This window comes from Dromaius novaehollandiae, chromosome 3 (genome assembly GCF_036370855.1).
Source record: "Dromaius novaehollandiae isolate bDroNov1 chromosome 3, bDroNov1.hap1, whole genome shotgun sequence".
Classification (NCBI taxonomy): Eukaryota; Metazoa; Chordata; class Aves; order Casuariiformes; family Dromaiidae; genus Dromaius; species Dromaius novaehollandiae.
Window position 1 is genome coordinate 96,708,193 of NC_088100.1, and position 24,670 is coordinate 96,732,862.

General features: G+C 45.6%; 1 protein-coding gene across 4 annotated transcripts in view; it reads right to left on the reverse strand.

Moving 5' to 3' along the window:
- Positions 1–24,670, reverse strand: part of LOC112995939 (uncharacterized) — a 78,316-nt gene that overhangs the window by 35,137 nt on the left and 18,509 nt on the right. For 2 of the 4 annotated variants that reach the window (XM_026121201.2, XM_026121199.2), the window contains exons 1-3: positions 23,628–24,330; positions 5,954–6,029; positions 4,141–4,631 (exon numbers count right to left, since the gene is read on the reverse strand). In XM_026121201.2, the coding sequence (XP_025976986.1) occupies positions 4,141–4,631; positions 5,954–6,029; positions 23,628–23,732 (672 nt within the window). In that variant the 5' untranslated portion in view covers positions 23,733–24,330. Of the gene's footprint in view, positions 1–4,140; positions 4,632–5,953; positions 6,030–23,627; positions 24,331–24,670 lie in introns of those variants that run through there. The other 2 variants (XM_026121203.2, XM_026121202.2) reach the window with 2 other exon arrangements.

Genomic DNA, 24,670 nt, shown 5'->3' on the forward strand with positions numbered 1-24,670 from the left:
GTCACCTTCAGTATCAAGCAAAAATGAAGCTCTACTCCACCCACCGTGCACTGAAACCACATTCACCCACCAAAAGGATACAGTGTTCACAATGACAAATCCAAATGTTAGCACAGGACATATTTCCTCATCTGTAGTAGCCTTTCTCATCCTTGCATCTTAAAACATTTTAAATAACACATTAAGCCTCCATTACACAATGCAAGTCTAGTATTATCTACCCATACGAGCAGGGAAACCATGGCAGAGGGGCTTCACAACTTGCTGAGAACTACCTAGTGAGTTAGGAGCATAACTGGGAGCATACCTCAGGTACCCAAACTCTTTGCCTTGTACTTTAAAGCCATGATTTCCCTGCCAGCCACCTACCCACACTTAAATGAGGGCAATTTGGATTTCTCGCCCCACCACTCCAAAGCTAGTCTCCTTGGATCATGATCTACCTCCCTGCAAATTGCACTCTAAAATCCACCTTCAGCTGCTTGAAAAACCAAAGAGCTCCAGCAAGTCTCATTACACAGTGCAGGAGGATGGATCCTTTGCTTCCCTTTTACTGTTTACACACCATGTCAAGAACAATTAGTCTCATCCCCTGGGAACCAGCTCAGCAGCTCCAAGGAGCCTTTGCAGCATCCTGGACTTCCTCATGCCTCAGCTAACCCCAGCATCCCCTGCAGCCTTCAGCTCAAGCCATCAAAGCATCTCTCCGCCCTCCTTGACCTGGTGCCCTTGGCACTGCCAAAAAAGCCAGACCCACTCATGTTCACAGGGTGGCAGCAGCCCCAGTCTTTCTGGAACATGCACGACCTTCATTAAATAGCAAAGGGCTGGCAGCAGGGCCTGTGTGTAATTAGATTGCTGTCCAAGGACTGAGATCAAGGGGCAGCTGGGAGAGGGCATTCACTGGAGCAATGCATGTGTCTGCACGAGCCAGGGCATTTCAGCCCAATTAAGGGAAAGAAAGGAAGAAGTCTTCTGAGCTAATTTTCTGGTCCTTTGGAGGAGCGAAGAAAAGAATGTATTGAATTCCCCTTGCTCAGCCTCAGTAGGGAAGAGGATAGGTGGCTGGCTGGACGACTAGCCAGCTGGGGCGGGAAATAAACCCGTCAACTGTCCAAACTCACAGCTGTGGCACAAAAGGGCAGCATCACACTGCCCTGTGAAGCTGGAAAGGCACGGTCTGGCATCTAACCAGAGTGGGAATTTTAAGCCTGCTCCTGTTGAGCCTCTTCTGCTGAGGAAGGTTGAACTGCACAGCCCAAATGACAGAACCATCTCCATTTATCAACAGGCCAGAGAGGTAGAAACAGAGCAATTCCCTGCTCCGTTAAATGCACTCAGACTGCCCCCAACCCACATATCTCTCCCAAATTTACCCCTCTCCCTTACCAAAAGACATCACATCACTGGAGCACAGGAAGACATTTTGACAGCACATGCCACCGATCCATGGCCTTCCTGCAAAGGCTACCTTGTTTCTTCAACCCTAAGAATTGCTGAAAAGTCTGAACACAGTCCCTGTCCACACCACAGCTCTCTGGACCCATTTTCCATCACCATCCAACACAGACGGGATTTGATGCAATGGCAATGCACTTTGCATCTCTTCACCCACTCTTGCGCAACTCATTCCATATCGCGTGCCCAGAAGTACCTTCTTGTCTCAGAACACATTTTCTCACAGCACAAGTGAATCTCGCCTGATATTCTTTGTCATCTACTGTCAGCTCCACAGAACTGCAGGAATGGGAAGTAAGGCTCAGGGACAAGAGTGGAGACTGCACCTGATGCTCAAAATAATTTCCATATATCAGGTTTATCAGCTGTATTCTCATGGCCAAGCACATTACAATCAGGATAAGAATTACAAAGCAAGAATAGTTTGATGGTCAGAGCCCAGGTAGAACCTTGGAGTAGCCAGTTAATATTATCATTCCTCATCTGCACTGTATTCATGACTAAAAAATGCATGATGCCAACTGTTGCCCAGATATTTAGCAAGAAACAATCATTTTTTTTGGAGAATGCAGACAGATCAAGAAAGGAACACCCTGGCCCCATTTTATAGATGGGGAATAGAGGTACTAAACATAATTTGCCTAACTTCACGACACAAGGATTCTGTGGCAGAATTCAAAACTGAACCCAGATTTCAGATCACTGCCATAAGAAACAAGATCATTGATTACTTCTGTCACGATTTTTGTAACAGAAACAAGTACAGGTAGCAAGCAAAAGCATGCAGGGAACAAGACCTTCTAGATCAAGCAAGAACTAATCATAAAGCTTCAAGCTTTTACTGGTTGAAAATTAACCAAAAAAGAGCCCAAAACAAATGACCACACTCCTTGTTACAGAATTCAGGCTGCGGGGGTGGGGGGGGAGGGGCAAAAAAAAAAAAAAAGTACATACTTTTAAATCAAAACCATGAGCTGAATTTCCTTTCATTAAAGCTGGGACTCCAAAACCTAGAAGTGTTAATGACATTTACAATAAAAATGTTATTAAAAAAAGATCAGATTTCAACTGTTCTTGCAAGAATCATTGCCACGATTAGCACAGAAGTGTAGCAAGCAGAAGGCCCAGGAAGCAAACCATTCTCATAAGGTTTCCCAGAAAAAACAGAACAGTTAGGAAAGCTTATGCAAATTAGCCTCTAACCTGCTCAATGTCTGTGTTGCCAGCACACTCCCAAACACACTGCTGAAGGGGACTTAAGGCAGAGCAGGTAGATGCTAACCTAGAATCTGAATCAGAGAATGCATCTGGGCTGAAAGGTAAATTTCTCTGTGTACTCACATACACTCTCAAAAAAAAAAAAAACCGGGCACAGGCTCTTCAGCTTTTTTCTCCTCTCATTACAATAAGAGACTAATTTTAAAAGTCTGTCAGTATCAGTGGAAGATTTGGGTGATGTGAAATGCAGGACTGGGCCTTTTCAATGTTCTATGAGCAGAAACTTGGCAAGAAGAGAAAGGAGGGGGTGAGGAAAACTGTACTGAAACCACAAGACTCTGCATTATGCATTCATGAGATGTATGCTGCCAACAGGATTGAGAACAGGCAGCTATGTAATGGGGAAATGGAGGGGGCTCACTTTTATAGATCTTGGAAAATAAATACACAGTCCTTTCTTTTAGTGGGACTGTCTCACAGGCTTAAAGGGGATGTTAATGAGGTTAAATTTGGTACATCCAACCAAACAGAACCAGGGAAATTCTTCCCTAACGAGAGGAAATCAGAACTGAAAATAACTGTCTTTAACTTACTGCAATTTACCAGGGTCAGCAGATGTCTGCAGATACTCTTTCAGATAGACACTATACCAGCGCAAGATGAAAGATTAAATAATGAAGAGCTGAAATATTAACTCTGCAACAATGCCTTCTGAAAGAGAGGTGCTGGACAGGCACTGCACAGGCCAGCTCACCCCACCAGTACCAGGCAGGCCACTGCTCTATTCCTTACCGCATTTCCCAGCCTCCAAGCATTTACACAGCTCAATTCCAGCACCCTCCGAAAATCCTCCAAAATCAAGGATAACTGCATCCAGAGCAAACGGTAAACAGTTTTTATTTGCAAACTGGTAAGAACGTAACAAACACTGTTTTGCACTGCTGTAAAACCCCTAGGAGAAAAAAGGAGACCCAGTGCCAAGCAGGTCAAGAAATGTGGAGTGATATCCATCATCATCACATCTAAGACTACTTTCACCTCTCAGATATTTCTTTATACAGCATCGAGCAACCATTTCTTTTGGGAGTGAATGTTATGGGTCAGCTCATGGCATCAGGGGTAACTCCACTGCAGTGAACTCCAGGGATTTTGTTTCTCTGTCATGTGATATATTGGCCAGTACAGATGCTTCCTTCTTAACGGGTAGAAAGAGAACAGCCCAACTCTGGCAAGAAACACTCAATTAGCAGAGGCTTCATTACTAAAGAGAAGTCCTTCTTAAACTTAGGCCTAGTTTATCCTAGACAGAGAGCAGAAGTACTGATTATGGCTCTGAAAACGTGATCATAAGAAGAAGCAGCCTTATGAATTGTCTGAACCCTGCCTCAATAACTGTTTTTCCCCTTTGCTCACAACACTTGCTCCCAAGTGATGTTGCTTTCCTTGTGCAAAGTTCCATCTTACCTGCTGCATTTTTTCCAGGTCCAGGCTGGGCCTGCTGACCTTATCCCCGTATCCTTGTCGATGTCTTTTACAAGGCATGACTTGCTCAAAGCCTGCCCCGACGCTCGTGAAGATTAAAGGTCTGGAGGCTGGGTTCCGCACCAGGGGCTGGAGTCTCTTAGGAGGGGAGGCACTGAAGAGCACAGGGCTTGGGCTAGCATGTAGGCTATCAGCCTGTTCTGCTACAGGCCGGAAGGACATGGCGCACAAGTTCTTCACTTCTTCGTCACTGGAGGATGTGTTGTTGTTGTCACTGCAGCAGGCAAGCCTGCTGACCTGGGACCACTTTCGTTTCTCAGCAGCGAATTCTCGGTTGATACGCTCTAGCTCCTCTTCTGAGCTGTGGCGATCCAGGCTCGCATGGAAAAGAGCCCGAACCTTGCAGCATTGATTCTCCTGATTCTGAAGCTGGTTGGTGGCCAGAGGGGTCAAGGTACAATTCCGTCTTCTCTCTGGTGGGAAGAAGAGAAATAGAAGAGAAATCTGTATTCATGGCCTATCAAACCAGGCCTGCTCTCCCAATCTGTTTTCTTTACTTCTTCCCAAGCAAATTTCTGAACTGTTTCCCTCCTTTTCTTCCCCTGAAAAAAACACTTTCCTGCTGAATGCTCCCCTTTGGAAGTCCCCAGATCTCAATTTAGACCAGTCTGCTAGATACCACCTTGCAAATTGTCACCTGGAAGGCTAGTTGTATGGCAAGAACATGGATCTGTTGCCCACCTCATTCCATGAATCTGCAGAAGATGTTATCTTAGAAAATGTACTATTAGTCACTTGCTTCTATCCAGAAACATTACATTCTAGTGACCAGCTCTCACGAAAGATAAGGTTAAGTACATTACGTTACTCTAAGAAGCATGTCTATAGCTCAAATAGCAAAGATTTGGGACTTTGGAGGTAAAGGGCCTCAATTACAAAGTTTGCCAGATAAAAGAGCCTGCCTTCAACCACAAGCTGTGCACCTTTTTAACTGTTCTGCTGAACTTTTTCTAGGTTAAATGTCTGGAGCAGGGATTAGAATTCTGGCAGGACGTGTCCTGTGGGTCAGGAATTTAACTTCTCCCACCCTTGCTTAAAAATCTGCCTAAATTTGGCCAGATTATGAGCTCCAGATAAAACACAGGGCATGCACAAAGGGCAGAGACTTAGCAGAGCGCAACAGGCACATTAACTGCAGATTTCATGACACTAAACATGCTTCAACATGGGGCCAAGCGGAATTTTCCCTTTCAATGAAGCTCTAAGCTGCTACGTGCCAGGTCCAAAAAACTATGGCAAAGCACCTGTCTCTCCTCTGTCAAAGATCCCCAGCTAGGTCCAAGGATAGAGCTGCCCAATATCAGTGGTACAGGAGGGAGGGAGAGAGCTAATCTGATGCATGAGTCCAGGGATGGGGGAAGGGAAGGTCAAGCCTGGAAATGGCAAGGAAGAGGAAACCTGGAACGAGATGATGGAAATGCACAAGCACAGAATAGGAGCTGGAGTGCTGGTCCCAGCTCTGCTGCTGACCTGACTGGAGACCTTTGCTACCCCAGGTCTGCGGCATCTTAACCTGTGGTTAATGACCTCTACCTTTTTCAGACAAAGTGTGACTGTAGCATCTGATCTCACAGGGAGAAGCTGGTGTTGTCCCAAAGACTTCAAACTGACTGACTTAATGAACCTGGTTGTGATACAGTCGGGACTGGGAAGGAGGCACTTCCACAAGCAGAGGCAAAAAGCAAAACGCACTTCTACTGTAGCATCCCAGGACCCTCCTATCTCGTCCCTTTACCTCTGTCAATCTGAGCAAGTTCCTGGTTCTCTCCCTCAGAGTCGTCGCTGTCCTCATCACTTGGGGGGTAGGAGATCTAGAGGACAAGTGGAAAGAAAAGGCTGCATTGTGAACACTGAATATTGCCCCTGCTGCTGCCAAAGCCACTTCCCCCACCCATATCCTGCAGGCGTCCACCCAACTAACCACACACACCCTGTCATAGCACCTCCCTGAATACACATCCTCATCTCCCAACCTCAAACTCTCATTGCACCCCTCTTACTCGCAGCAACACAAAACACACAATCTACCACTATTTCCACCTTACCACACAGCCAACTCTTTCCCAAGTACAAATGAATATACCCTGCCCTTAGCGCTCCAGACACATAGGTTGTAACCATCACGGCCTACCACACCCACCTCACGTGGACAACCAAACCTCCAAAACCCACCTCTGAAACAAAGACACATCCTGTCAACAGCACTACCATCTTGTAAGGCACCCACAAATGGATGTGGCATGTCACTTTAGCCATCTTACGTATGTGCCCACGCATCCCCCTTGAAGACACATACGCAAGCCACCAAAGCATCTTTACTGCCTTGCTTTTATACAAGACAGCTCTGAAGAATGTAATAAAAAAAGAAACAATTTCACAGAAATGTAAACAATAACAGTATGCTCTCCCTGTCAGCACTGATTCTTGCAATATCCCTGAATACTCTTAGATGCTCCAAGAGTACAGAGAACTCTCATTTTGTGTAATAGGAATTTTCAGGAACATTTGCTTTGGGACTTGCCAATGGACCTGATCAAACCACTCACCTTATACCCAAATACCCACTCTAACACTGAACAAACTTGGTACCTTCTTCTCGAGATGGGTTGAGAGTTCTGAAGTCAAGTTTTTCAAGTAAGATAAATCCAACTCCTGCTGAGTTCCCTATGTAGAAGAAATCCTACCTGTATTGTTCATAGCGACTTTTGTTCCGATGCATTAAGCATACCTGGAAGTTACTAGTTACTATATCAGATCAAACCTCTGAACTATGCTGCTTAGCATACGTCTCTGGCAGCGGTCAAAACCAAATGAGCCAAAGGAAAAAGTATTACTTTAAAAGAAACCCTTACAAGAGACAATTCTGGAATAACACGATCACTGCAAGATGAGCTTTTTATCCCTTATGCCTTTTTATCAAAAATAACAAGACATTCCCATCATTCATAGCTTTGTCTGAGTCTCACAAGTTATTTGCCCACAACACTATCCAGTGGCAATAGGTTTCAAAAGGTTACATGCTGTGTTTCCATTTTAAAAGTGTTTGATATGCTGTCCCTAACTTTTATAGAAGGTGAGGCAGCATGCAGCCATTACACTGATACAAACCCATTTCACCTCCACCATTGTTCCTAAGGAAACGTCCTTGGAGTGTTTTGGCCTCACTGGCACCTGAAAGAGCAACTACACTTAACTGGGTGCTTGTGAGGGGAAGACATGTATAGTGAATACAGAAAAGTAACAGGAATAGCAGAGAAATCCTGGCTGACACAGAGTTTGACAGCTGTTAAGTCAACCCACCTACTTTGCACTGTCCTCCAGGGTTTTTTAATGCAAAAGTTTGTTGCCACCTTTTTCCTCCTCCCCTTTTAGAGCTACCTTTTGTCCTTCTATATTTACATTGCCCTGTAAGAAGCAGGAAAATATTTTCCTATCTTGTTGGTCTCCTTTAAACTGTTTTTCCAGCTCTCAAATCATGAATGGGGAAAGTAGCACAGATTTATCCTCATTTCTAATATTCTTGAAGTAAGTGCAGAGGATTATTTTTCCACAGTAACTACAATTTTATTGTATGTATTCACACACATATGTTATTTAATAAAGGCAGCTGGTGCTGAGGAATATTACCAAATTAACAGCTTCTAGTTGTCCCCAGAGCACATATAATACCTTGTTTATGTCATGGTAGTTTACAGAGGTGCCAGCTGAGCCTGAGATGCCATTATGCTAGGTGCTGTACAAAGAGACAGAGGCCTGGTCTTCAACATAAAAGTTAAGGCTCCAATTCTAACTTGAGAGGTACTGACTTTAGTCTGTGGCTCGTTCCCACATAAAAACCCTTCCCTTGGATGCGACAGGTTTTTCAGTGAGGTTTAATGGCTCTGACAGTACTGCAAGGGAAACCCACCAGCTCCACTGTTTGCACTGTGTGTATGTCAATACTGGGCATGGCATTGCTTCCAAAAATGAGGGAGCAACATCTAGCATATGCAGGTCAAAGAGCTACCACACAATATCACTGGCTTGAAATGATTAAAATCAAGAGCTGGATTTGAGTCAATGATTGACATTTTGAAGGTCTTTGTATCTACTGGTCCTGGGTTTCCAATATATACAATTCTCCCCGTACAAGTGCAACACAGCCAGCCCTAAGTCTCGTCATGGACAACTCATGTCCACTAAGCTCTCCCTGGTCTCACAGGCCAGCTGAAGACTAATTCACTCTGAGCTGCCTTGAACACTTCTTTAGAGGTTCAGAGCACCTGCAAGAGAGAAGACAAATCTCTTTCAAATAAGAAGAAACTGAACCTGTGGATTTGATCACGTTGTATATCCCAAAGAAATTAAAGTGAATAGGACAATAAAAGGCTTCATAGAAAAATGGGGCTCCCACGGTCATGCTAATCATCTTCCTGAGGCTAGCCTTGGGGGAAAAAAGAAAAAGCACCCACTCTTCTAACCAACTGCGATTTTTATGAGCAACATATTAAGCACTGTTTTCAGAATCAAGGCAACTAGAGACACCTATTCTTCCTAACTCCCACCATTTCTCTTAGAAGAAAATCTCGCCCATTTCTCCTGACATTCAGGCTTGATTTCTACTTATCTCAATTTAATCTCATTATTCCCACTGGGTTTATTATATCCTTGCTATAGATTACCCATAAGAAATTGCCATATTTTCAAAATATAGATCACAGGCTAACTACAAAAAAGCCTTAAAAATCTATCAACTGTGCAGTTTACACATATATGAAGTTAAAAGAAGACGAGACTCAAAAGTCATACTGCCTCTGATGTCCCATAAGATACACTGTCTTTCATAAGTCCTCTCATTTCTGATTTTGTGGGGTGTTTTATGGTGTGGGTTATATACATGCACATACAATACCCTCCTGCTTGGTCTTCTTGTCTTTCAAACAGACACCATGATTTCCTCTCATTTGTCATTTAGCAAGGTCTTCTATTTTAGTAGTGTTAAATTCTCCTTTTATTAAATTCTTCAAAAACTGTATTATGGTTTTGCAAACTGAATTATTCCAAACTCCACCAGCTCCCACATACGAGACCCTAGCTCCTGTGTTCCAAGCCTAAGAGAACACCAGCGTTCATAGCAGACTGAATATTAACCTCGTAGAGTTCAAATTTAACACGTGAAACTCCTTGCCATACCGCACAGACAAAGCTTACTGGAAGATTGAGAAGGGAACTAGACATTTGTCTAGGGATAACAAGAATTTCCAGAGACTAAAAGGATACAGGGAACCAAAAGACAATCCTCTGACTAGTTAGAGATAAGTACTCTTCCTTGACTACCCCCGGCCTTTAACAATAACACTTTCTCTCCTCAAAAGCATTCCACTGAACGAAGCAGTAGCCTGTTGTGGAAACATGCACATGGGAACATCTGTGAGCATAGAAGCAACACTGGTGAGCATGTAGGTGTAAATGAAGAACCATGTGCCTACCCATTTCAATAAGCATCAATCTGGATGTGCAAAATTTGGGGGGAAGTATGTTTCCATGCCACTGGGGAAGAGAGAGAGGGAATCACGAAGTTCCTTCTCCTGAGCTGATTGCAGAGTCTGCTCCTACTGTTTGCAGGATACCCCACGATTCAGTTATTGAAGATACTTAAACACATCTGTGACACAAGCTGTTCTGTGACAGAAAAAGGTAAGGGGAGAAGTTATTCCATGAACTGGAAGAGCCTCTTCACTCACTCACTCGTTCCCCTCAAGCTGGAAAAATCCTGTTATTCCACCACTGAAGTTTTTTTCTAAACCAGCTGAAGCAGCAGGGTTCCCTCCTTCCTCGCTCCCTTCCTTCCCAGCCTGCATCAAGAATGCACGTAGGCTGCAGGGTATCATTCCCAACCTATGTCTGGGAGCAGTCTGCCTCCAGGGAGAGGGCTTCCCTGGGAGAAGCCAATACTGCCTCCCCCTACCGGGGGAGGGGCTCTTCACTGCACAGGCTCACTCCATTGAGCCTGGGACTCCAGGGCATCCCTGCCACTAAGTGATGCCCCATCTGTGTGTTCTGGAACAAGACTTTGCTGAGTCGGTGTCACTCACTGGTTCCTGGCAAAGAACTAGAAAGAGATGAAGAGCTCATCAACGACTGCTTAAATCTCTGCTATGGGGAGCTGATTTCCATTTCTTCAGACTTCAAACTGGAGAAATGAAACTCGTACTCACTTAAGACATATCTTCTGCCTGCTGCACCGTCTACAGAACAGCTGCTAGAGACACAGGCAACTACAGTACAGAGCTCTGCTGCTGGATCTTCTCCTTTCCAACTGCTTGGCTTTAATGAAAACACTTTACTAAATTTCCCCACTGTTATTTTTACAGGTAAACAATTGCTGCAGTTGCCATGGGACACTGTTGCATCTTGAATGAAGGAGGTGCCCTCCATTCAATAAAAGCACTGACAAAACTCTGAATTAGAGAGAGTGGGAATGCAGGGGAGACTATGAAACACTGAAAGGTAGCTTTGACCTATGGAACAACAGGAGGAAGAAGGAAGGAGTGAGTCAAACAGACCTTCAAATGAACATCTAATTTTCCTTCTCTCCCAAGCTCTCCTTTAACTTTTATTTTAGAGATGTTCAGCATTATGGGCACCATTTACTCTAGCAAAACTGGCTGTAATACATGTTCTCTACTCTAGTAAAGCAGCAGAGTTAGAGACTACAGGAAAGCTTCAGTTCAGCCTTCAAGCATCTGCAAGTGAGATCTGAATGCCCAGACCAGACTGGGACTTTAAAGCTGGAGTTCTTCAGCAGCTAGACTGCCAGTCAGAACAGTCCCAGTTTGGAAAAACTTTTTAAAGTCCTTCTTTCTATTATTATTATTTACTTTATTTTCATAATAGCTCTGCCTCCAAATGTCTTTCCCCATTTTCTTGCCAATCGCTAGGATTCAAATCTAGGGTTCATAACCCTCAAACATTGCCCAGCTTGATAAAGCATCTGTCTGGCTCAAACTAATGATGGGCTGGTGGGGCATGGCACTCCTTGACATCCTTGTTTCCCAGGCTTGTCCCATGCCAAAGACATTCCTATTTTTATAGGAAAGGTGTAAGTTCAGTCAACCATGTCATCTTCTGCATAGGCCTAGAGTCTAATTTAACCTTCAGCTGTTTCACATACCTAAAGGGGGCAGAGGGTCACTCCACATATCCCAGTACCCAATGTTTAAAGAATACAGATGTCATTTTCATCGAATGCTTACCCTACAGACACTCAGTAGCACTGTGACTAGCAATTCTCAGGGTAAAAGTGGTAGAAGTTCTTAACCACAGAGCATGAAAACTGAGCTTCTGTTCAGAGTGGGACAGAAGGAAACTTGATTTCCAGAAGCACGGGCTTAAGTCAGCCTACCTAGATCTTGAGGGAGGAAAATGCTAGGCTTACAGAGAACAGTAAGGATGCACATGACAGTGAGTGTGTGAGTGAGTGAGTGAGTGTGTGCACACACACACGCGCACACACACACACACACATGTATGTTGTCTGTTTATTGCTTTAAGTCTTCTCCTTCACCCTCCTGTACTCCCAAGGACAAAATTAACACATGTTTTGAAGACACTGTTTGTATTGTGAGTTTGTTTATATAATGTCTAGGGCTCCTGGAAAGAAGTCACAATTGTGGCCAAACCTGACTGGAAGCACAGAGGAGACAGGGCACTGCCCTGGGCTTCGAGATACTCAATTGCAAGTAGAGTGAATCAGAGAACTTCATGCAGAGTGAACTTCCCAAGCACAGTGGCTGGGTTCAGCACTGGGAAGGGGCCCAAAAAGACTGGTCAAAATATTGTTCATGCCAAAACCACAAAGCATAGCTGGACTCTCTGCAACTCCCATCTCCCCCACACCAGTTCTCTTGCAGCAGTCCGAATCCGTATCAAACATCCATTTTTAGATTTCTCCCTGTCCATCCCAGGGCTAAGCTGGGAATATTCTGCAGGGAGGACTAGGGATGAAAGCACCAGGAGCTTTGGGAAAAGAGCAACAAGTCCCAGTGCCTCACCATTGTTCCAAAGAAGCACAGTAACCATCACTGATTAGCTCATGGCGCATGATCACGTACACTCTAAGTCACCAGAAATGGCAGAGATATAATGGTCTCACATCACAGGGAATGGAATTCAGCTGGTGCCTGCAGTTGAGCTACACTCTTTTACAACAGCTAGGGATCTGGTCTTACACACCTGTATCAGATGAATCACAGCAGCAGCTTCTTCCCTTGATTCCTGTCCACCATGGGTCTGTTCTCAGGAGCTCTGAGCAAATATTTTTAGAACAGGCTAGCCAAGATCCCTCTACTAAATCTCACTCAAGATAAACTCAAGCCAGTACATGAACCAAAACCTCTTTGTATAAATACTGCTGCAGTTGTGTTTGGGGCCAGGGTTCAGCAGCTCACAACGACTGAAATTAGAGACAGTAATAAGTCACCACAGCCCTCACTCAGCAGATGGATGTGGCCTGGTAACAAAGGTGGAAATACAGCCTTCAGTCCTCTAAGTTCCTTCTTGTCCTCCTGGACCACTATGCTTTACCGAATAATAATACTTCTGCTGTACGTGGGCCAGGGGAATGCTACAGTTCCATTCTGTGATATACATCGTTCTTTCTGGTAGCAAGAATTTTCGCATGTCTCTAAACTATCTCTGTGTCATTAGCTGAAGGGGCAGGTTAAGGTTTACAACACTAATTATGGTGACAGAGACCACACACTCCTCCAACTCCAATTCTACCTGCAAGTGAAGCTTCCAGATGCATCACTTTCCAACAAGTCTCTGGCAAGTTTCCTACTCCTGCCATTCAGTTTCTGCTCAGTAAAAATGCCCAGTTAGTCTGGCCTTGGGCAGCAGTCACCTGCATGTGGCAGGAGCCACACAGTAGGTTTCTCTCCACCTCTGTGACTCCACTCATGGCTTTGTGGATGTGATGAAGAGATTTATAGCTTATCCATATCCAAGTTTCTAAGACTCTCTTGGAAGACTGCTATCCACCTGTTATATTTCTCATTCTACAAGCCCGAAGACAGCATTTTACATACATAATTCAGAAGGGAATTAGCAAAGTGTCAGAAACACATGGCAGGAGGAAGACACAACCTACAAAGCAGTTGTGCTGAGAAGAGATCCCTTTGCAAAGGAGGTCAGCGCCTCTGACAGTTCACAGCAGGGAGCCCTAGCATTCCCCTGGCTCGCACCCTGAAGGAGCGGTGTCACACAGCAGTGTTAACACCACACAGCACAGCAGTCCAGAAAGACAAGGAGGAGCCTGAAGGATTAAAAACTGTAGCTCCACCTTCACTCCTGGGCCTCATCCACCTACATTAAGCTACAGTGACTTGGTTCCCTCCGTAATTTCCAGCCCACATGCAGCTGAACTTCAGCCCTGAACACTGTCAGATTAAAAGACACGCTATTTATCACAGGCAGACAGCTCTCTCAGACATAAGGGGAAGCCAGTACAAGGGACATCCAGAAGTGGAAGGACCCCTATAGCATAGCCAATCTTATCTGTCACACAGGTACGGAGAGGGGAGGATGAGAGATGGCTATCAGATCAATGATTCCTGCTTAGCCCACAAGAATATATGTCTCCCCACCCCTCCCAACTTGCATCCCACTCCCACTAGCCTAACTCAGTTACTAAGTTGTGGCACTGAGAAGAAGTCCCTTTGCACAATCCAGCTTCTCTGATAGTTTACAGTGAGTACTCATCATTCCATGGCTCCCCTCAGCCAGGCAAGCACAGCCACACAGGAGCTGGCACAAATAACAGATCTGGTAACAGTTTTTCCATTCTCTCCTCAGAAGATGCAGAGAGGGCAACTGCCATCATTGTGAGATACTTCATTAGCTGAGGAGAAGCTGCCTGTGTTGGGGGATCTCATTCAACACTCGCTTCTGCTCAGCCATAATGAACTACATTAGCCAGATTTACAAACACAAGGAACAATGTCCTACATACAGTAAGGCTGGAAAATGCATTTCAAGAGCCAGAACACAAATGTTTCAGGCGTCTTCCCCTCCAAAAATCCCAGGTTAACCCTTCCGAGGGCAAGCAGGGTTCCACCTCTATGGATTTACATCAGACTTGATGTTTCACCGTGGAGCAAGCCAGTAGTATAGGATCATCCTTCAAGATTCAGACCTGTGATCCATCTGGTCAGGTGTCTTTAAAGTAAGAGTCAGCATTATGCAAAAACTTGCCATGGCTCTCAGTGTGCCAGATCCTTTCCTGGTAGGCACCAAGTGATTTGCAGTGGTCCTCACTTGGGAGAATCTGGCCAAAGAGGTGGTCTTCTCATCGCGCACACAGAGGGATGGGTTAGAGATAAGCGTTGTAAAAAAAGCATTTGAATGTTTACTGTCTCCTCCAACATAAGAGTCAGAGAGCACCAAATTAAATTAATAACACGCAGGTTCAAAACAAGCAAAAGGTGATCCTTCCACAACATGTAGTTAAGGTGTGGAACTCATTGCCACAGTATTCTGTGAATGCAAAGACTCTACACAGATTCAGGGAGAGATGGACAGGTGCAAGAAAAAAGTCCACTGGATTACTAATTCTGAGACAGAACTGCTGTCTCTGCAAGTTCACAAGACCAAAGTATGTTTGCTCTGTTCTTGTAGTCTTTCTCACGCACCCACTGCGAGAGACAGGATTCCAGGTCTAATGTGGGATTGTTATTCTTAAGGTCCATTCACAGAAATATGCCATATAGGGCATGAATATTTATGTGCAATGTTACAATACAAGTGGATACCCAAAACAAAACTTGATGGTGTTCTTGCAGATCAGACTCACCTCGCTCAATACAGACAACTACTGACATGATAGCCAAGTGTCACATACTAAACTGGCAACCCTGTATACCATATCAGGTGAAAGACAGAGGAATTTGCATTGGACTGCAGCCCAATGCAAAATACCTCTGAGGAGTTTCCTCAAGAAAGACTTGTTCTATCAAAGCCAGAATGAAGGTTTTTTATGGACAAAAATGCATACATGGAAGCTGCTGTTTTTTAAGCCTCTAAATCATCAGCCTTTGGCCACAGAACTTTTTATTTCTTGTCAATAATCAACTCCTAGGAAATAATAATAATAAAACACCACCAACCCCCTCTTGCACCCCTCCCCCCCACACACACACAAAAAAAACCAGTCTGGCTGCAGACAACTGCCTGGAGCAAACACTTGGCTTTATGCATAATAACTGGGAGACAGGACATGGAAGCATTATTTGATATTTTCCCTTACTTCCAGACAGCTTACATCCAGACAGACTCTCAGCAAACTGGTGCATTTAGCTGCCTGTCTGGGACTCTCCCTCAAGATAGAAAACTCCCCTTCACTCAAAGGAAATTTTCTTCTCTTGTCTTATGCCCATAAAGAGCATTGCAGATTGTGGCCTCTCGTGCCAAGAAGGACATCAGTCAAAGAACAAAACACCTCCCCAAAAGAACAAAAAGCTAAGAAAACCTGCATCAGAGAAACAGTGTGACCCCATTAGAAAGGGGTAAAATGAGACAGATTTCTGAGCAAAATGAGGGAGAGTGGATAAGACCTTTACACCATCATCTACTTGAATTCTCTGATCTTGAAAACAGTGGCTCAGAACAAGGTTTGTAGCCAACTCAACTCAATTAATCAGCTACTCAAGGCCAATGAATACAGCTTGTTCCCTAGAAATGTCAGAAACCAAGGCCTGTCTACTCTCATTGTGGACATTACTGAATATTGGAGTACATGGGAGTACTTTATCCAGACATTTTTTGCCCTTTCGTAGTTCTAAATCCAGATAAAGACGATCTGCCTTGCAGTCAGGCAACAAACCTCAGGGCAACACGTCCTTGAAATGGGAGACACGACCAACAGGCAACCTCCTTAGAGCACCTAGGCTGAGGCATTGGTTCCTTTCTTCCTCAGAGGGCTTTTCCAACCCTGAACTCCTAGGTGTTCTCATATGGGCTGACACTGGAGCAAGGGTTGCAAGGTGATCTCTGGCAAGGCTGCAAAGGTCTTTTCTCAGGCATGTGTGTGCTGTGTACATTGACCAGCCAGCCCAGTCATCCCAGCCCTGTACAACGGCACCTGATTTGAGGAAGACAAGCCATGGCCCTACAGTCTGCCAAGCCTGCCAGGCACCTCCTGAGGTTTCACCACATCCCCTCACTGAAAACACCCATTTGGAAGGTCTCACATCAGTGGGGCACAGGCATTGATCTCCCTTCCTAGCACCACAGCTCAAGCCTTGGCAAGCTGAAGGGGCTCTGCAGCAGTGACTAACATCTGCAGTGAGCCTGGATAGTGGGCAGGCTGCCTGTTTAAGAGAAGCTGGGGGAGAAGAGGAAATAGAGACTGGCCCACGCCAACTGCCTGAGAATTTGATAGTCACTCACAGAGCTTTCTTTGGGCTTTTAGCCCCTGCACCCCCAGATGATTTTCTGCCATGCTAATCCTGGAGCAACTAGGAAAATCCAGAACACTGCACAAGCAGTTATGCAGCAACTTTGCTGCAAGTCTTCCAGGCAAGATACTTCCCCATATCCAGGTCCAACAGGAAGTCTCCACGTGTATCCACAGTATTTCACCCTCTATGAAGCTATGAGGGCTGGAACAGAAAGGTTACCATAGGAACTCTTCACAGATGTGCCCACATAGGCAAAGCGTACGCTGCTGAAGCAGTCCCATTCTGCTGGGGCTGTCTGAAAGAGAGAATAGCAGAAGTCCATCTGGGCCAGCACTTGGCATGCTTGCAGTAATTACAGAAAAGGAAGAGGCACCCTCCACATAAGATCTGCTTCCTCTGCCTCAGTCAGCACCTGGGGAGATGCCCTAAGCTCAGAATGTCTGTCCTACAACAAGGGAACAATTCAGACTTTGCATGGACCAAGGTACACACAGAGGCCAGGTCAGTGTCCAAAGAGACCTACCTATGGTAGGGAGGAGGTTATAATGGAGTTGGGAAGTGAGAAAAACAGCAAGAGAGGGGAGAAATGCCCAGAGCTATCCACCCTCAAGGAGTGACCAAGCAGATCCAGAAGAAACTGGTCTTCAAACTGTGCTTCACATATGTGGTGTGTCCCCACAGCTCAGGCAGACCTGTGCCTGGACAGGCATGGAAACAGCTCTGTGTAGGTAACATAGGGCCACATGGCCTCTCTATCAACTTTTAGGCCTGAGTCACGGAGGAGAGGGGCTGTGTAACAGCACAGTCCATGCCACATGGGGAATGCCTTCTATGCAAATAAAGGTCATAGCTAATTGGCTTTCCTCTAAATCCCTGCCTGGGTGTTCATGCTGCGTGGTTCTGGGTGGTGCTGGTACCTATTCAAAAATAGCTTAGCTGGCTGACTCTGCTGGTCAGTGGTGGCAAGAGGAGGCCAAACAGGCTGTGATCATGGCCACGTACAACAGCTACTGCAGAAGAAAACAGTCCTGAGAGCACACATACCCGTGACATCGGTTGCTAGGCAGACTTGGGTCACCTGGCAACCCAAATCCCAGTGAACAGGAAAACAGGGGCTCCAGATAAATGTATGGGGGTAGGAGGGGTTGAGGCTGCCTACGCTTGGGGCGGGGGGGGGGGAGTATATTTCCCACTGAGAAAGCAAAATAGGCCCTTGGTTCCCACACAGAGACATCCCAACAACACTCCTGTGCCCCAAGGACAGCCAGGGAAGTTGGCTGGACCGGCATGCTACAGCAGAGTGGTGGTGCCCTGCCCACTCAGCACCCCACAGAGATGTCCTAAGGGCATGTGAGCCTTCGGGGTGGGGGGAAAAAAAGAAAAAAAAGAAAAAAGGAAAAAAACACACCAGTGAACCACAGCTTTGTAAGAGCCATAATTAATATAAATGATTGAATTAAAAAAACAAAACAGATCCAGGCAAATATAAGCCATTTTTCTGCTGGGGTAAACTTCTGGCATCTCAACATAAATTCAGGAGCCATAAGATGGTGCATGACAACAGAAAAATTAAGTAGAACTTCACTGTCCTGCAAAGCAAAGTGGACTAATCTGTTTCCACTGAAATACAAAAATTAAATAAATAGGATTACATTTTCGGAATTCAATTTTTCATTTAATAACATCAAGAATTGGGAAATACAAGGAAAAATAATGAGATTTCTTTGCAACACAGGCATATGGAATTTTTTAAAAAAATCTATTCCATATTTTCATCTTAGTCATAAATGAGGCTAGCTCACAGGATGTCTCATTAAACTACCCCTAAGTCAATGAAATTCCCATTTTGCCATACTTGCAATATTTGCTATCTGTCTGAAGTCGCACACTCTGTAATCAAGTCATTATGGGAGATCATCAGTGTTGGATGATTGCACAGAGAAGATGACAAGCCCTGAAGATTCAGAACTTAGAAGCCAAGTAGAAAGAAATGCAAACATTATTTTACAAAGCCTCAGGCAGAGGTCTCGATAGCTTATACCTTCTGCCTGTCTGGGGTTAGTGGTACTGCCCTTTGCCTCAGCTAAGTCCATCAGTGCCATCTATGATGGTGTTTTTTACCAACTAACACCATTTTAGTCCAAATTATCACAAGCCTAACTTAAGGCATATTAGTAGGCATTTTGAAAGCCAGAACTGTACTTGCACACTTGCATGAATGTAAGTGCTTGTCTCCATCCTGAGTGAGATTAAGATGAACCAAAAGAGTCTAATGTTACCACCAGCTAATAAAAGAAAAGTTTAAATTTAAAAACAAGTCCTACAGTCCTGGAAGAATGAATCCATTTGCCGAGTATGTTGAAAGTCCACAAAGCAGTGAACACCTTCACACAGTACAGGAGACAGAAGCAGCTAAGTTTTTACCGTGCAAAGCTTTCTTCAGTCAATCTGGAGACCGGTGGCTGGTCAAGCACATGACAAGCAGTCAACCCAAAGAAACAGAGGAAATTAATCTTCTGCCTTCATTCACAAAAATCATGAGCCCTTATACAGAGCTTTGAAACTGCACCATTCTGGGTCAGTAATAAAGACATCGATTTTCTCTTTTTTTAGCTGAGAAGACAAAGTTTAAGGAACACACCCCTGGCTCTGCAAAGTAACCAGCTACCACCAGGACAGTGACTCAGAAGTCGCTGCCTGCCAGCCCAAGGTTCACTACGCACAGATGACTGAACCCTCTTCACACAGGACTGGGATGACTCCCAGTCACTCGTCAAGGCCAGAAAGCCAGAACAGAATCTCACAGCCGACTCTACATGCAGGCGCCAGCAGAAAATAACTGGCATGATTTGCTGGTCCCTATGGCTGTGTATGCACTGTGCACAGGCTGTGAGGATACATGAGAAGAGCCGACAGGGTGGCTTCATTAGAACCTAGTCCGTACTTCCCTTTTAGGCAAGCATAAGGCTAGAATTAAGCAGCAGAAAAATACAGTTCTCCATTACCAAAACAGATTCCACATAAGACTTTGTTACATTGATTGACATTAAGGAAATGACAAAACATGTCCTAAGTACCTCTGCCCAGGCCAAAAAGGAATATTCCAGGTACGTAAGTAATTTAACAACTCCTATAGTCTAAAGCATCACTCGCATTGTCTCCAAAGCTGTTTGTGTCAAGAGCAAAGCTGGAAGGAATTGCCACCCTCAAAGTACTTAGCTTTCTTCAGCTACATGTTCCAGCCAGTTAATTTTTATACACTACAATCCAGCTGTTTCATTCTGATAACACCCAGGACCACCAATTAAGTGCTTAGTTTGACTGGCAATGCACAGACTTGTTCCAGCCAGATGCTCCCTGCCCCAAGGAGCTTGCTTGCAAGCAAAGCTTACAAAATAGACACCTACACTATATCCACTACACAAATACGCAAGGGCACAGGAGCTGTAGAAGGATTTGGAGAAGGTGCATTTGTGTGAGAAACCCCTGCCCCCCAAGCTGTGGGGATGAACAAGCCATTTCATTTGCAGACAGCTCACTCTGACTCTGGTTGGAGGGCACTTCTGAGGGCTCAGAATCTATACTGGTCTCAAACTCACATGCAACTCCAGGACATACATTTAAAAAGCTGCCTTGAACAATTTGACTTGCATTTCAGGTGAGGCTCTCAGTGCTAACCAATCCAAAACTACCGGGGGCGGGGGAAGTGTAGTGACTGCAATACTGGAGGCCCAGATAAAAATTCAGCCCTTGAGTTACAGGCCTTTTTTGCTTCCCTTATTTGAAGCATTTCACTACAGTGTGCACAATCCCATTTTCTTACTCCTTTGTCCTGCCCCAAAGCCTGCTCTGGAACAGACCCAATTGCCAGCTGTTATCGAAGATGAACCCTAACCTGCAAATTCAGATCTGCTTTTGCCTCTTAGTTTCCAACAGTCAGCTAAAAATCCGAGAATTCTGAATCTGGCCTAATCTCTACCAAGTAACACCAGACCACTGAAGCAAGAGGTTGAACAACAGGCTGAAGCATAAGGCTCCAATTCACAATCCCTTCTTGGATTTAGCTGCAGCAGCTGAAGGACTCAAAGTCAATGGGCTGGCCTATGAACTGCAACAGCCAACATGCTGCCATTGATCCACCCCTGCAACAGAGGTAGTAACATCCAGCAAGGAGACGGCTGGATCACCAAGACCAGTCTTCCCAGGCTAAAGCAAATTTGAACCCCGGCAGCCATACTTCACAGCCCAGCCATCCTCACCAGAAGCAGAAACTGCTAACAGTACATGCTACTCCAACTGCGGGTGAAATACCAGGAGCGAACACATCAGTCAGTCCTTCCCCTCCCACTATGGTAACATCTGAGGAAAGGGCAGTAAAGGGACAATTACTTCTTCAGCAACATTGGCATGAACCAGCAGACCTCTGAGCCAAAGCGCTCTGAGCAGAGTTAGTGGTCAGCTGCCTAAAGACTAACATTAGTAAAAAGAACGGAACAAAACAAACAAAAGAAAAACAAAAAAACCCATTACCTCAGCACCCAAAGCATGTGTAACTCCTCAATTCATTTACATGAGGTAATGGCAGCCTCTTAGCTCTACCAAGTGGGGGAAGACCAGAAAGACCCACCACAGCCACACTAGACCAATTCAAGATAGATGGTACCAAAAAAAAAAAAGATCTTCACAGATCTCCATCCAAGGTCTGCCAAATTTCCCAAGTTTACAAAAAATAAGTTGAAAATTTACCCAAGGACAGTCTCCCGGGACTTTGTCTGACTGCAGTACTGTTGGGAGCTAGAAACACAACAGCAGCTTGTTTTCCCTTGAATTTAGGAACTTTTAAGAAAGGTCATGAAGTCCAAAAGCAAGTGGGTAATGAAAGAGAAAAGCAGCTAAGCATACTGTTTTTTAAAGCTCAGCAAGCTCTTACTTTGGGCTATGAATGGAGATCCATTCTTATTCTTTCAAAATTAGTCCCTCATTCTCCACTGACACCACTACAGACTTGATTTTATGCCCACACTTAACTAACTTTTCACTAGGTTCAAGGCCAGCAAAACTAGGCCTATTAAATAATGCATGCCAGAATACGTACACACCTGCATAGGTCACAGACAGTCTGTGAGGAAGCTGAAAACACCAAAGTCTAGTTTGCGACTAGCTGTTCCACAAGCATCTGAAGGCAGTGGAGAGAGATCATACCAGCAACCGGGACCTGTCACACTGTGTCCAGTCCAGCCATAGGGAGCTCCCACCCTTCTCACGCCTTGTGATACCTGTCACATGTCCACATCTGTAAAGAGTTCTGGCCCAAAACTTAAGACAGAGCACTGCACACTCTATTAAGCAATTAGTACACTGGCACAAGGCTGGAGTAAGCCGAGGCAGCCGCCCATGGTCCCCAATGGCCTACAAAACATATGCAAATCCAGAGTTTGAAAGTCTGGCTTTCTGCCCATACACATGTATACCAGTCATTGTACCACTCCCACGGCTGGCTGCAAGGCTACCTCTGACGGTCTGTATTATCAGAATTTGAAGAAACACTGCAAACTTTCGTCTGTCTTCTCTGCTGAGGCTGCAAAAATGCAGCCCACCTGTTTGCAACACAAAACCTTGGCACTAATATGAACAAAATGGCTACAAATAGCCACTCCTACAGTTTTTCTTGTGTGCCCCCAAAGCGTCCTGAAGGCTGCATATATCCCCCTGAGATTTCTTTACAAAAACTCTTACGGTTTCACAACTTGAGGTTCCAAGAGAAAAACAGTAAATATAGAAGAGGTGACCACAGCCACAAGGCCCAAAGACGTAATGTTCAAAAGAAATCCCCCACTGCCTCTGCACAGAGATATTCTGCACTGAATCCATCCACCACAACCTAAAGCAATGCCTTTATTTTATTTCCAAAGAAATCTAATCCTACCTCCCCTAAAAAACGAAGAATCTGCAATCCTTGCAGAAAGAAGTGCATGGACACAAAACACTTTGAGGAAATACCAGCACCATTTCTAAAAAAGTTGCCATCAGCCTGGCCAGAGTGACCGTGCAGAAGTACAGACGCACTGCAATCTGCCTCTGTGTAACACATACAAAAGACTCCACTAGAGTCAAGTATGTGGATCCCCAGCCCCCATTCCAAGCAATGAGGGCTGCTACTTTTCCCATATCCCTTCTTTGATTTGGGGCCAGATACTGCACTTCCAGCAGCACCAGTGCCAGTCCAGAGTAACTTCACTGATTTGAGCCAGTACCTCCAGATTCACAACACTTTCACCAGATCAGAATCTGGTACTTTTTCTAACTAGTTCATCACGACTCCATTTTTATCCCATTGCATACACTTCAGAAATTCCTCCTTGTATTTGGCAGGAAGGGCTTGGATATTCCTTATCCTGAATTTGTGATCTTAGCATTCCTTTTAAAAATTTTACAAGGACCTAGGGAAAGTTAGAAAAGCCACAGGCCAATGCAGTGAGCCAGACTGCAAACTTCAGCTGAAATCCTGGCCTTCAGAACCAAAAGAGAGAGAAACGTAAATAACAAACAGAAAGGCATTTAAGGCAAATTGTTTGTGTACAGTGCCTAGCACAGCGTGGTTCTAGCCTGCTGAGGTCTTTAGGAACTACAGATTACACACACAGACACAGATAACTAGATATACAGGCGTATGCCTATGTAGCTAAATGTAAACCTCATTAAAATAAATATTTCTAGACTCAAAAAATTCAGACACGTATGCTTTTATTCACCCCTCTGTGTTACCTACTGAATTGTGCAGGGTAACTCTGAATGCAAAGCACAAGACTTTAGTAACCGGAATATAGTCTAGGCCAGTTCCTACTGAACACACTGGATGAGAGGAAACTGGCCCAGCATAATAAATATCAAAAGTTAATAGCTTTTATTATCCCTATTATTAATTACCTGAAGGGTGCAAAAAACAACCAAGACAAAACTGGGTGTTCTTACCTTTAGCTGGAAAGGCTGAATTTCATTCAAACTCTGGTTCCTGAGCTTTTTGGTGAGGATCTTCAGCATGTTATAAATCCGAAGAGCCAAGAAAGGGTTAAGCATACACACACGCACACATCTACATCTGCCGAGCTGCTGCTGCTACGCTTGGAGAAGCTCCGCAGAGCTCGCATCCAGCACCCTCAGGTACACAGCGGGGCAAGGCTCCGGACAGCCCGTTTCGGCTCTGCCCCTCTGCCTTTCCTCCCCCACTGCACTCCGTCTCACAGCCCTCAGCGCGGGAGGGGGAGGCAGGAGGGGCGGAGAATCTTTTTTAAATGCCTAAAAAATATAAATACAAAACTTCCCTTGCTTTTCTTTCCCTCGTTACGCTTCCGAAAGAGCGGAGGTAACAGCTGGCAGGGCGCTCCGAGGGGACATTTGGTGCGGGGTGTTTACTAAGAGACGGCAAAGCTCCTCAGCCGAGGCCCCGGGCTCTACTCATGGCAGCGGTCTAACGCGCCCGCCGCTGCGGCCGCCGGTGCCCGCTGCCCGCTGCCCGCTGCCCCGGCCGGCGTCCCGCCCGCTGCGCGCCCGCCGCCGCCGCCCGGCACCCCGCGCCCCGCCGCCACTCTGTGCCTCTGCCCGCAACGGGAAACTCGCGACAAACAGCGCCGCAGCCGCGGCGCCCATTGGCCGGCCGGGGCGGGCCGTGTCAAGCCGGGGGCAGGGCCTCCGCTTAAAGGGGCCCCGCGGCCGCCCCCGCCTCGGGGGGCTGCGCCGGGCAGCGCGGGCTGTTGTCCCCAGGCGGCAGAAGTCTGCGAAGTGACATGGCCAAGTTGCGCTCTGCCGGAGCTGCCCCTGCTCCTTCTCTCCAGGGCCCCGTGCCGCGGAGGGGGGCTAGCTGCGATGCCCTAGGGCAACCCCAGGCTATGGTCCCGGGAAAGCTGGGAGGCCCTTCTGCTCCCTGGCTCTCCGCAGGCACACTGGGGACTCCGGTTTTCTCGCTGGAGAGCAGCCGCTCCATCCTGGATGGAGAGTTAGGCAAATGGGGTGATGCA